This window comes from Choloepus didactylus, chromosome 8, assembly GCF_015220235.1.
Source record: "Choloepus didactylus isolate mChoDid1 chromosome 8, mChoDid1.pri, whole genome shotgun sequence".
Lineage (NCBI taxonomy): Eukaryota > Metazoa > Chordata > Mammalia > Pilosa > Megalonychidae > Choloepus > Choloepus didactylus.
The window spans coordinates 93,213,502-93,227,767 of NC_051314.1; the positions used below are offsets into that span (position 1 = coordinate 93,213,502).

The following is a 14,266-nucleotide window of genomic DNA, read 5'->3' on the forward strand; positions in this document are numbered from 1 at the left end:
TTCCCGAGGAGTTCGTCGGACGTCTTCCTTGGAATTGACAGCTTGTTGACGGCTCTGCAGAATTTGGACTCGTGCGCTCCCGCAGTTGTGTGAGTCACTTTTACAATTTGATAATAAGAGACATCTCTCATTGATTCTGTTTCCAAGGAGAACCCTAACTAATACACTGGATGTAGAATGTAAGCTTTGTATCAATGTTAAATTTCTTGAACTTGATAACTGCACTTAAGGTGGTTACATAGTATATCCTAGTTTGTAGGAAATGTACATGAAATTAATTATGCATTCAAAGAGTATGATATGTCCAAACTACTGTCAGATGTTCAGAAGAAAGATAGATAGATAGGTAGATAGATATAGACAAGCAGACAAAAGTGATATGGTAAAGGTGACAAAAATGTTAAAATTGGTGGGTTCTGTGTATCTGGGGATGTGGGGATATGTTGGAGTTCTCTGTATGGAGTTAGTATTATTTTTCAACTCCACTGTAAGTTTCAAATTATTTCAAATTTAAAAAAATTGTTATAACAACCACAAAAAAGAGGTGAGATTTTTGGCCCCTCCCCTTGAATCTAGGCACTGTGACTGCTTCACCAATAGAGTACAGCTGAAGCCACGCCATGCCATTGTGTGGGTCCAGGCTTTAAGGTACTGGCAGCCTTCACTTCTCTCGGGGTTGCTGACTCTTGGAAACCAGCTGCTAAGCTGCGAAGAAGCCCAAGCCACCCCTGGGATGGAATTGACAGATAGAACAAACTTGCCATCCATGTGAATGACCCATTTTGGAAGTGGATCCTCCAGCCCTGGTCAAGTCTCATACCAATGGATGCTGCGTGGAGTAGAGACAAACTGCCCCCATTGAGTACTGCTTAGATCTTAGATTCTCGAGCTAAATAACTGATTGTTGTTATTTTAAGCCACAAAGTTTTAGGTGGTTTGTTATGCAGCAATAGATAATTGAAACAGATTTTGTTACCTGAAAATGGGATGTTGCTGTTTCAAAACCCTGAAATATATGCACTTGGCTTTGGACTAGGCAGTGGACAGAACCAAAAGGCTTTGAGAAAAGTCTTAATGAAAGTTTAAAGGGGCTCAAGAAGAGTGCTAGTGAAAGCCTGACGCGCCTTCAGGAGAATGTTAGCATAAGCATATGGGCCTTGAAGAGGCTGTCATTGAGGGCTTAAAGAATTCTAAGGAAAATATTGAAAGCTGGAGAAAAGATCTTAATTTTTGTGGCACAAAGTTTGGCAACACTGTTACCTGAAGTGATGTGGTAAATAGGAAGTGTGCATAATGAACTTGGTGAACTGGCTCTGGAAAGTATAACCTGACTTCATTGCACTGCTTTTGATAAAATGTGATAGGAGAGAGGCAAACTGAAGAACTGACTGTTAAAAATAAAGGATCCAGGATTTTCCGAGTTTGAAAATAAATCTGTTTCTCATTCCCTGCATCTCCAGATATCATAACATTCTCAAAATAAACAAAGGCTTCAGGGCTTAGATCAAATCCTGGTATCATGGGGTTCAGCTTTTCAGTTTGCCTGGAATTTTTCCTGGGTGTAGTACTGAAATTCCTGCATCTCCAGAAAATTCTCAGTAAGGTGAATGGATATGTGACTTATTTTTTCAACCCTCTTTACTCATCTTATTTTCTAAATTTTATTCAATATTGCTGCTGCAGTAATCTTTTATTAAATAAATAAGAAAGTCCTGATTGCATACTTTGACACAATAATTGTATTTATGTACTTTTAATTAATTTGGTATTTTGTGTTAATAGGATAAAGGCTTTGTGAATTACTATGGACCGCAGAGATTTGGGAAGGGAACAAAAGTACACACAGACCAAATTGGATTGGCTTTGCTGAAGAGTGAAATGGTATGGGTTTTTAAAAATATGATCTTATCTATTCTTGTCAATTGTATTTATTACCTGTTTCACTTATTGCAGCCAACCCCTTGCTTTCCTGACCACAGCATGTAAATGCATGTATACACACGTGCACACACACATATGCAACATATATTTTGCCATTGAGGATTTATTGAAGTTACTATATTCTTGGTACCATATTATGAGAAAGCAAACTGTATGAAATATCCTAGTGTTTAATGCTTACTTGAGACTTGACAGAGAATTGAATAACACTCACCAAATTCTCAGTGAACAGAATAGTGGATGTAGAGCTATGTATAACGAAGTTTATACTTTGCAATTTGAGAAATCAGGTATCAGATGATATAAAAGATAGGAATTCTCCCAAGGCCAGAGACCAAAAGGGAGTGTAGCCCAAGAGGAACAACAAATTCAGGATCATAAAATCTGACTAGTCTCAACTGAAACTGAAAATGCAAAAGAAGTCAGATTTTCCCATTTGTTAAATTACTCCATGACAGTGGAATGCAGTGCACATAGTGGGAGAAGACTACAAAACTATAAAAATATACACATTCAAACAAATGTAAGTTTATTCATATGATAGTGTCATGTTGTAGTTTGGTTTCTTAAGTGGAAGAGAAAGGTATAGAGTAAAAGAACTTGTGAGAAGCATTGTGCATGTCAACATCAGCTGACATGGAATAAAGATGGGCAGCTGCTATTTTAATCTGTAGCTGGAAATTTATAGGTAGTTCTGAACCTCATATTTAAAGAGGTATTTTAACAAATGCAAAATAACTGAGATGATAAAATGTCTATAAATCAAGTTGGTGAAAAATGATTAACTGAACAGTGTTTCTTCAGTCTGAAGAGGAAATTAGCTGATAATATATTAGAAATCTTATCATTCAGAAGAAGAATTTATTAGTTCGGGGTCTTTGGGAGGCAGCATGGGTTCTACTTGAGTTCCATTGTTTGTTAAATATGTTACTATATGTGGGTTACTTAACTTTTCCAAACCTCTGTTTTCTCATCTGTAAAATAGAGATAACATGAATTTCATAGGACTTTTATTAGGATTAAATGAAATAATTTTTGTGAAAGCATCTCATGCAGTTCCAGGCAAATAGCAAAAATTAGACTATTAGACTTAATTTTGTGAGCTTTTACAATGGTAAACGTTCAAAGGGCCAGGTTTTAGCTTAGTGTAAAAAAGACTTTTCTAACAATCATCTAAAAAGATGGGCTTCCTTTCCCCCAGAACTGGAGTTTTCTGTTTCTCACAGCAGTTAAGCAAAGGCTGGGTGTAGTGGCCGTACTACTACCTCTTCAAACTTCAAATTCCACCCGCTTGAATTTTTTTTCTCCACTCTGCTAGGGTATTGGTTATCTCTTGCTGCATAACACAATTAGGCTAAATCTTAGAGGCTTAAAACAACAAACATGTATTATTTCACACAATTTCTGAGAGTCAGGAATCTGTAAGTGGCTTAATTTGGTGGTTCTGGCTCAGGGTCTCTTGTAAGGTTATAGTCACACTATTGTCTGGAGCCGCAGTCAGGGCTGTTTCTGAGCAGCCTCCAAGCACACTTATGTGGCTATTGGCAGAAGGCTTCAGTTTCTTGCCATAGAGCTACTCACAACATGGCTTCCACCAGACTAAGGAGTCCAAGAGGGCAAAGAAGTGAGAGAGAGACCAAAACAGAAGTCCCAATGCCTTTTATGACCTAATCTCAGAAGTAATACACACCTTTACTTTGGTGTATTATTCCTGTCACACAGACCAGCTCTGATACAGTGTAGGAGGGATTTGCACCGAGTATCAGGAGGTGGGGATCACTGGCAGCCATCTTTAAGGATGGCTCCTATAGGTAAAGCACCAAGCTTTCTTTCCTTCCCTTGAAGCATCACTCCCAGCCTTTATATTCTTTATGTCCTAATTTGAATATCATTCTCATCCCACTTCCCAAGACAAAGTGAATTTTGCTTATCTTGTGATCCCATAGCATCCTGGGCTTCCCAGTTTAGGTTGTATTACATTTTTATTGTTATTATTTATTCAATTTTTTCCAGTAGACAGTGAACCTGTTTAGGGCAGCATGTTTCTCTTGCTCAAGTGTCTATTGCTAGCACTCTACATGTTGCTTAGCACATGAGAGATGCTTAATAATGTTTATTTGAATTAATTAGCTTCTTAACAAATACTTGTTTGAATGAATATTATAAGAGAAGATTGAGTGGGATATTGGATTGAAGGACCTATTTTAAGATCCTTTCCTACTCTAAGACAAACACTTAGAATTAAATCTTAGTACTAGAGACAGTGATAAAATATAGGACCCAGGTAGACATCATTAAAAAAATAAAAAGGAAAGTCTTTTAATCTGTTTAGGGTCCAGACGATAATATTAAAGTTGGCAATCATTTTTTTTAATGATGTTGGCAATTAATTTTGTGATCAAAGAATTCAGGGAGTTGTGAACATGAATGAAATTTTAATGGCTTGACATTCCTCTGTGCTTATCTCTTCCCCTTTTGTTGTGTGTGTTGGTCAAGTGAGTATATGTGTCATTACTTTACTCTTGTGTTCATAGCTCAATGATACAGGTAAAGAATGATGGAAGTAGAACCATGGAAGTTATGAGATGGGGTGGAGACTTTTTTCAGTCCATAATATTTTAAATCTGTATATAAAGTTGATTTGTACAAAAGTTTTGTTTCTAAATGTAACATAGACTTTAATTTTTGAAAGCTTAAAAAGAGAATTGCAGCATCAAATATCATTTGTTAAATGCCTATTCTCTTAAAATGCCTATTTGCATTTTTAAAAAGTAATTTGTCATGCTCTCCCGGCCCGCTGCAGGCCGGTCCGGCCGGTGCTTGCCCGGGCGCCTTCGTGCGCCCTGTTAACGGCCTCTGAGAGCACCCACCCGGGCGCCCCGGGAGCCGGTGGGCGGCGGCCCTCGCCGGGAACCCTCCAGCGGGCCCAGGGGGACAAAAGTGGCTCTAAATCCATCACACATACACGTTGACGCAAGTTAAAGGATTTAATATGAAGCACAGAAGCAAATAATGCCAAATAGCAAGCAGTAGTTGGTACACATTTGGTAAGTGAGGCAGCATTTCCTTCTCCCACTGCTGCTGAGATGGCGGAAATTAGTCGAATTCAGTATGAAATGGAATACACCGAAGGTATTAGTCAGCGAATGAGGGTCCCAGAAAAATTAAAGGTGGCACCACCAAATGCTGACGTGGAACAAGGATTCCAAGATGGAGTTCCAAATGCTAGTGTAACAATGCAGGTTCCAGAGAGGATTGTTGTGGCAGGAAATAATGAAGACATTCCATTTTCAAGACCAGCAGATCTTGACCTTATTCAGTCAACTCCCTTTAAACCTTTGGCATTAAAAACACCACCTCGTGTACTTACACTAAGTGAAAGACCACTAGATTTTCTGGATTTAGAAAGACCTCCTTCAACCCCTCAAAATGAAGAAATCCGTGCAGTTGGCAGGCTAAAAAGAGAGCGTTCTATGAGTGAAAATGCTGTTCGCCAAAATGGACAACTGGTCAGAAATGATTCCATGTACAAAGGAGGAATATAACACTTCTGATTTCTTGGAGAATCTTGAAACGTCTCCTCAAGTAGCTATAGTTATTGTGAAGAGTTATATAGAAAGATAATAAGTTAAAATTCATATGTATCTCCTTCAGGAAAGAGTTTTCCTGAAAGATTCAACCATATTGAAATAGTTGCTTTTGTTTTTGTGATTTTAATTGTATGTTTCCCTGAAGGTGCCGTCTGCAGTGATGTCAGTAGACCTACGGAATCCATTTTTCTAGGATTTTTCTGTATATGTCATACAAATAGTGAAAAGGCTACAAAGTTTATGGATAAGGTAGTGTCATGATATTTAGTACCCTATCAAAATACTTAAATATACACCTAAGGACTTTAGTTTTTTCCTACTTAACAGTATTTTTTAAAGCAGCAAAGGTTTCTAATAAATTTTTCTACTATATAAAGATGTGCCGCCTTATTTAGGTCTGTTATTATTTTGACATTTCATGATAATGGAAAAAAAAAAGACTAATTTAGTAGAGCATCACTTTGTTTTTTTCTCACAAATTATGTTATTGATAACCGAGTTAAGCCAAACAGAAAGGAAGCAGCTCTGTTATGTATGAAAGCCACCCCAGTGACATATGATTTAGAGTAGATGACTAGCAGATGTTTTTGCAGTTACCTGATAAGTTCCTCATAACAGAAAAGATTAACAGTGTAGCTAATACTTCTTTTTTCTTTTATTTTAACTTATATTAATGGCATTTTCTGGATGTTTGACAAAATTGAAAATCTCATGTATTGTTAAGTTGTGAGGATTTTAATATTAGTAGTTAAAATAACAGGAAATTTAATGTACATTTTCACAGTGAAATGCTTGCATTATTTAACCATATATTTTTTTAAGAATCAACTATTTCCATTTAATTTAGAAATTTTGTTTGATGAGCATATTATATATTCATTGTTGTCATTGTGGAAAGGAAGAAATTATTAATACAATATAGCTATATTTTACCTCTGATAGAGTAATTATTAAACTCTTGCTTTCTCTACAAAAAAAAAAAAAAAAAAAAAAAAAGTAATTTGTCATTTTCATTAACATATGCTTGTTTGCTTGATTTTTAAAGGTGAGGGCTGTAAAATTATTTCTTACACCAGAAGACTTGGATGATCCTGTAAATAGAGCAAAGAAATATTTTCTTCAAACTGGTATTTAAAGGTTTCTTTACCTCATACTGGCCATGCAGATATATAATGTAAACATTATGTCAGCAGGAGAGCATTCATTGTAATATAAATGTAGTAAGAAATATATTGTAAGATATTAGAACATTTAATCATTTTATTACATGTTCAAGGCACTTCATTTTTTGCCAAATCTCAGGACTTGTGCCTGGTCTAATTCTAGCTCAAGTGATTTGTGTCATATAGCAATAGCTTGGGAATAGGGATGAGGGGAGATATCATTTGTTTCTTGGTTTTTCTTGGCCTAAATCCTCTGAGCAGATGGGAGTTCCAAATTCTAAATTGGTATTGATGGCAGGGTGGTTCACTACAACTAGATGAGACTCAAAAATAAACTAAAAGTTAATTAATCTGTGATATTTAATACTTGGTGCATTGTTTTCTATCTAGTTGCCGTTTAGTCATGACTGTCAATTTTGAAAACTTTACATCAATATGATGATATTTATGTAGAACGCTTAATGGGAGACATTAAAGAAAGGTGGTTATGAGTGTGGGTCGAGTCAGATTGTCTATGATTAACTCTCAGCTTTAATACTTCCAACTGAACAGTCTTGTGCAAGTGATTTAACCTCATTGTATTAGTTTCGTCATCTGTAAATTGAGGCTAATAATGGTCTCTAAAAGACTGTTATGATAATTAAATTAGATAATAATATAATTCTCTTAATATCATGCCCAGCGCATAGCAAATGCTGGGTAAGCATTATTTGTATTTAAATAATAGTAATAGCAATCATACTTTGGGTTCATTCAAGACATTCAAATATCTAATCTACATATGTGTACATAATGAAATCCATTAACATTGAAATAAAGGGCATCTGTTATGTTTTTGTTTTTTTTTAAGCAGTTTTATTGAGATATATTCACACACCATGCAATCCATCCAAAGTGTACAACTCATGGCTCACAGTATATTTACATAGTTGTGTATTCATCGCCACAATTAATTTTAGTACATTTTCATTACTCCAAAAGGAAAAATGCATATCTCAAATATCCCCTTATTACAGTTGGCATTGGTGTGGTACCTTTGTTACAATTGATGACAAAAATATTAAAATATTACTAATTTAGTCCATACTTTGCATTAGGTGTATTTTTTCTGATATACCACCATATTGTTAACACCTTGTAATAATGAAGTACATTTGTTCTAGTTTATGAAAGAACTTTCTTATGTTTGTACTTTTAATCACAGTCATCATCCAGAAAAAGGTTCATAATGTTATACAGTCCCATGTTTTATCCTCTAGCTTTCCTTCTAGTGACATACATAACCCTAAACTTCCCCTTTCAACCACAATTACACTCATAATTCAGCACTGTTAATTGCAATCACAGTAATGTGCTACCATCACTATGTGCTATCTACCTCCAAATGTTTACAATCTAATTAAAAATTCTGCACAAATTAAGCATCAGCTCCCCATTCCCTACGCTCATTCTGTCACCTGGTAACCTATCATCTAGATTTGAACTCTTTGAGTTTGCTTACTGTAATTAGATCATATTAGTGAGATCATACAATATTTGTCCTTTTGTGTCTAGCTTATTTTACTTAACATAATGTCCTCAAGGTTCATCCATGTTGTCACATGAACCAGGACTTCATTCCTAAAACAGCTGAATAATATTACATTGTATATATATACCACATTTTGTTTATCCTTTCATCAATTGATGGACAGTTAGGTTGTTTCCATCTTTTTGGAAATTGTGAATAATGCCACTATGAACATCGGTGTGCAAATGTCTGTGTACGTCCCTGCTATCAGTTCCTGCGTATAAATATACTTAGTAGCAGGATTGCCAGATCATATGGCAAACTGTTTTCCACAGAGGCTGCACCATGTTATATTCCTACCAGCAATGAATGAGTGTTCTTATTTCTCTACATCCTCTCTAACATTTGTCGGTTTTTTTTAGTGGCCATTCTAGTAGGTATGAAATGATATCTCACTGTGGTTTTGATTTGCATTTCCCTTATAACTAATGATGTTGAGCATCTTTTCATGTGCTTTTTAGCCAATTATATATCCTCTTTGGGAAAATGTCTATTCAAGTCTTTTACCCATTTTTAAATTGGGTTGTTTGTCTTTTGATTGTTGTTGTAGGATTTCTTTAAATGTTCTGGATATTAAACCCTTATTGGTATGTGGTTTCCATTTACACTTTCTTGACAAATTCCATTGAAGCACAAAAGTATTAATTTTGAGGCAGTCCCATTTATCTATTTTTTCTTTTGTTGCTTGTGTTTTGGGTATACAGTTTAAGAAACCATTTTCTACCACAGGATCTTGAAGATGCTTCCTTACATTTTCTTCTAGGAATTTGATAGTTTTGGCCCTTATATGTAGGTCTTTGATCCATTTTGAGTTAATTTTTGTATAAGGTGTTAGATGGGGTCCTGTTTCATGCTTATAGATATGGATATCCAGTTTTTTCAGCACTATTTGTTGAAGAGACTATTCTGTCCCAATTGACTGGACTTGGCAGCCTTGTCAAAAATCAATTGACTATAGATGTGAGGGTATGTGAGGGTCTGTTTCTGAACTCGCAATTCAATTTCATTGGTCAGTATATCTATCTTTACGCCATTGCCATGCTGTTTGACCACTATAGCTTTGGTAATATGCTTTAAAGTCAGGAAATGTGAGTCCTCCAATTTCTTTCTTCTTTTTCAGGATGATTTTTGCTATTTGGGGCCCTTTAACCTTCCAAATAAATTTGATAATTGGCTTTTATACTTCTGCAAAGTAGGCTGTTGGAATTTTGATTGCGATTGTGTTGAATCTGTAAATCAATTTGGGTAGAATTGATGTCTTAACAGTATTTAGTCTTCTAGTCCATGAGCACAGAATGTCTGTCCATTTATTTAGGTCTTCTTTGATTTCTTTTAGCAATGTTTTGTAGTTTTCTTTGTACAGATCCTTTACATCCTTGGTTAAATTTATTTCTAGATATTTGATTCTTTATTGGCTGTTGTAAATGGACTTTTATTTCTGATTTCCTCCTCAGCTTGCTCATTATTAGTCTATAGACACACTACTGATTTTTATGTGCTGATCTTGTATCCCACCTCTTTGCCAAACTCATTTATTAGCTCTTGTAGCTTTGTGGTCATTTTTTGGGATTTTCTATAAATCAGATCATGTCATCTGCAAATAGTGGAAGTTTTCTTCTTCCTTTCCAATGTGGATGCTTTTTCATTTCTTTTTTTTTTTTTTTTTTTTTTTTTTTTTTTTTTTTTTTGCCTAACTTCTCTACTAGAACCTTTAGCCCAATTTTCTTTGTGTGTGTGATTTTTTTCTTTTTTTAATTAAATCCAGTTTTGTTGAGATATATTCACATATCATACATCATCCATGCTGTATAATCAACTGTTCATAGTCCATTGTATAGTTATGCATTCATAACCCCAATCTATTTTTGAAAATTTCCTTATACCGGAAAGAATAAGAATAAGAAATAAAAGTAAAAAGGAACACCCAAATCATTCCCCCATCCCATCCTATTTTTCATTTAGTTTTTGTCCCCATTTTTCTACTTACACTGGATAAAGGGAGTGCAATCCACAAGGTTTCCACAGACACACTGTCACCCCTTGTAAGTGACATTGTTATGCAGTCATCTTCAAGAGTCAAGGCTACTGGGTTGTAGTTTGATAGTTTCAGGTATTTACTTCTAGCTATTCCAATACATTAAAACATCAAAAGGGTTATCTCTGTAGTGCCTAAGAATGTCCACCAGAGTGACCTCTCAACTCCATTTGAAATTTCTAAGCCAGTGAAACTTTATTTCGTTTCATTTCGCATCCCCCTTTTGGTCAAGAAGATGTTCTCATTCCCACAATTCCAGATCCAGATTTATACCCAGGAGTCATATCCTGCATTGCCAGGGAGATTTACACCCCTGGGAGTCAGGTCCCATGTAGGGGGGAGGGCAGCGAGATCACCCACCAAGGTGGCTTAGTTAGAGAGAGAGAGGGCCACATCTGAGCAACAAAGAGGCACTCAGGAGGAGACTCTTAGGAACAATTATAAGCAGGTTTAGCCTCTCCTTTGCAGTAACAAGCTTCATAAGGGCAAGCCCCAAGACAGAGGGCTCAGCATAGCAAGTCATCAGTCCTCAATGTTTGTGACAACATCAGCAACAATCCAGGTGAGGAAGTCCAACACTTCCACATTTTCCCCAAGCTCCTCAGGGGGGTCCTGCATATATATTTTTATTCTCTGCCTAAATTACTTTGGGATCTGTCGCTATTAGATCTCACTTCCTATTCAAAGTTCCATGTAATTATGGTGTTTGAACAAACTGACTGTAGAAGTTATATTGTTTAAAATATATAGACCCTGCCCCAAATAAACATCTCTTCCCTTGGTCTCATATGGAAGTTGAAGTTTTAAAACACAGTCAGTTTTGAGAGGAGCTAAGATGGCGGCATAGAGAGGAGTGGAAGCCAGTTAGTCCCCCTGGAACAATTCATAAACTACTGAAAAACTAGTAAATAACCTGGAATAACTGTGGGGAGACAAACATGACTGTCCACTCAACATACACCAACCTGAATTGGGAGGAATGCTGGAGATCGCAGCGTAAAATAAGTAAGTAAAAACTGCGGACCCAAGCTGAGAGCCGAGAGCCCCTCCCTCACGGAAGCCTCACGGTGCTAGAGAGCAGCACTCTCTCAGACCAGCTCCAACTGGGGTTTTAATGTTAACTGCTCAATACAGACAGCAAATCCCCAATAAGCAGCAGAGGCTTTTGGTGACAACTGACTTGGGAGAGTCAGGGGACATATCTGTCTCAGGGCGGGGAGCCCAGAGGATCAGGTGCTATCTCTGGCCGACTGGTGAATCTGGGAGCTTTCTGTCCCTTTCTCTCTCTCTCAACCTGGGCAACTCAGAGGAGAAAGCCTCAGCCATTTTCAGCTTGCAGCTCTTCGCAGTAGAGAAAGCCTCAGCCATTTTAAAATCTCAGCACTCTGGGTCAGAGAAACAAAGAATCTATTTATATGCAAATGACCCCTCTGGAGGGGGCATAGCTTCCCAAGAGGAAAGGGAGGGGCCCAGCTCTACTACCTGCCTTACCAGAACCAGACCCCAAAGCCTGGGGGGAGGAGAGCCGTGGGCCACACTCCCTTACACCAACCCATGACAGGTTGACAGGCACACCTGCTGGGCAGAAAAACACAGGGTGTGTCAATCGTCTAAGAAAAACCATCAAGGAAACTGGACACTGAATATTTCCTCCTCCTGTGACCTGAGCCTGCCCTCCTCTGGGAAAACCTGATTGGGGCGGCCTAGGAGGTCAGATGCCTAGACAACAAAAAACTACAACCTACACTAGGAAATACGAAGTTATGGCCCAGTCAAAGGAACAAACTTACACTTCAACTGAGATACAGGAATTTAAACAACTAATGCTAAATCAATTCAAAAAGTTTAGAGAAGATATGGCAAGAGAGATAAAGGCTATAAAGAAAACATTGGGCATACATAAGGCAGAAATCGAAAGCTCAAAGAAACAACCAGCAGAATCTACGGAAATGAAAGGCACAACACAAGAGACAAAAGACATAATGGAAACATACAACAGCAGATCTCAAGAGGCAAAAGAAAACACTCAGACACTGGGGAACAAAACACCTGAAAGCCTACACTCAAAGGAATAGATGAAGAAAAGAATAAAAAATATGAGCAACATCTCCGGGAACTTAAGGAAGAAATGAAATACAAGAATGTACATATCATTGGTGTCCCAGAAGGAGAAGAGAAGGGGAAAGGGGCAGAAGCAATAATAGAGGAAATAATTGATGAAAATTTCCCATCTCTTATGAAAGACATGAAATTACAGATCCAAGAAGCGCAGCGTTCTCCAAACAGAATAGATCTGAATAGGCCTACGCCAAGACACTTAATAATCAGATTATCAGACATCAAACACAAAGAGAGAATCCTGAAAGCAGCAAGAGAAAAATGATCCATCACATACAAAGGAAGCTTAATAAGACTATGTGCAGATCTCTCAGCAGAAACCATGGAGGCAAGAAGGAAGTGGTGTGATGTATTTAAGATACTGAAAGAGAAAAACCGCCAACCAAGAATCCTATATCCAGCAAAACTGTCCTTCAAATATGAGGGAGAGCTCAAAATATTTTCCAACAAACAGACAATGAGAGACTTTGTGGACAAGACACCCACCCTACAGCAAATACTAAAGGGAGCACTACAGAGTGATAGAAGACAGGAGTGAGAGGTTTGGGAGATGGTAGCACAGCAAGGTATGTACACTGAACAAAGATAACTATGAATACAGTTGAGAGAGGAAGGTGCGGAGCATGTGGGACACCAGAAAAAAGAAGGAAAGATAAAGACTGGGACTGTGTAACTCAGTGAAATCTAGAGTGTTCAACAATTGTGATAAAATGTACAAATATGTTCTTTCACAAGGGAGAACAAGCGAATGTCAACCTTGCAAGATGTTAAAAATGAGGAGGCATTGGGGGAGAGATGCAATCAACATAAACTAGAGACTATAAATAACAGAATCATTGTATTATGTTCCCTTTAATGTAACAAAGGCAATATACCAAGGTAAATGCAGATAAGAGGGGGGGATAGGAGAGGGGTGTGAGACACTTGATATTGGTGGTGTTGTCTGACTCTTTATTCTACTTTGATTTAAGGTTATCTTTCCTTTTGCTGCTTCCTAGCTGTCATTTTTTTTCTTCCTCTTTCTTTTTTCTTTTTCTTTTGCCTCTCTACCTTCTTTGACTCTTCCTCCTGCCTTGTGGAAGAAATGTAGATGCCCTTATATAGATAGTGGTGAGGGTGATGAACACATAAATATATGACTATACAGGAAACCATCAATTGTTTACTTAGGTTGGAATGTATGGCATGTGAACAAAACCATCTTAAAAAAAAAATCGGTTGAAGATGAAACCTTGAGGGCAATATATTGAGTGAAATAAGCCAGACACATAAGGACAAATATTGCAGGGTCTCACTGTTAAGAACTAATTATAATATGTAAACTCATAGACATGAAATATAAGGTACCAAGATATAGGATGAGGCTAAAGAATGGGGAGCAGTTGCTCAGTACGAGCAGAATGTTCAACTAGGATGAACTTAAATGTTTGGAAATGAACAGAGGTGTCGGTAGCAAGATGTAAGAATAACTAACAGTGCTGAAAGGTGTGTGAAGGTGGTGGAAAGGGTAAGCTCAGAGTCACATATGTCACCAGAAGGAAAGTTGGAGGTCAAAAGACAGGAATGTGTAAAACTGAATCCTGTGGTGGGCAATGTCCATGATTAACTGTACAAACATTAGAAATCTCTTTCATGAACCAGAACAAATGTATGACACTGTAACTAGAAGTTAATAATAGAGAGGCATATAGGGAAAAAATATATCCCTATTGCAAACTATATTCTACAGTTAGTCATATTTCAACGTTCATTCATAAGCAATAACAAATGTACTATACCAGTACTATGAGTCAACAATGGAGGGGGGTTGGTTAGGGATATGGGAGGATTCGAGTTTCCTTTTCTTTCT

General features: G+C 37.2%; 2 protein-coding genes across 4 annotated transcripts in view; both read left to right on the forward strand.

The window, feature by feature from the left end:
- The window catches only part of PUS7L (pseudouridine synthase 7 like), a 53,244-nt gene that overhangs the window by 18,116 nt on the left and 20,862 nt on the right, over window positions 1–14,266 (forward strand). For all 3 annotated transcript variants that reach the window (XM_037846929.1, XM_037846930.1, XM_037846928.1), the window contains exons 5-6: window positions 1,783–1,881; window positions 6,577–6,658. In XM_037846929.1, coding sequence (XP_037702857.1) covers window positions 1,783–1,881; window positions 6,577–6,658 — 181 coding nt within the window. The remainder of the gene's footprint in view (window positions 1–1,782; window positions 1,882–6,576; window positions 6,659–14,266) is intronic.
- Window positions 4,803–6,252, forward strand: LOC119542305 (mitochondrial fission factor-like). The gene is made up of 3 exons (XM_037846931.1): window positions 4,803–4,873; window positions 4,988–5,467; window positions 5,677–6,252. The coding sequence occupies exons 2-3, from the start codon at window positions 5,028–5,030 to the stop codon at window positions 5,690–5,692; spliced, it is 456 nt and encodes a 151-aa protein (XP_037702859.1). The 5' UTR covers window positions 4,803–4,873; window positions 4,988–5,027; the 3' UTR covers window positions 5,693–6,252.

Excerpts from the sequence above, each read along its gene's own strand:
- LOC119542305 (XM_037846931.1), top strand. The coding sequence starts at position 5,028 with ATGGCGGAAATTAGTCGAATTCAGTATGAAATGGAATACACCGAAGGT.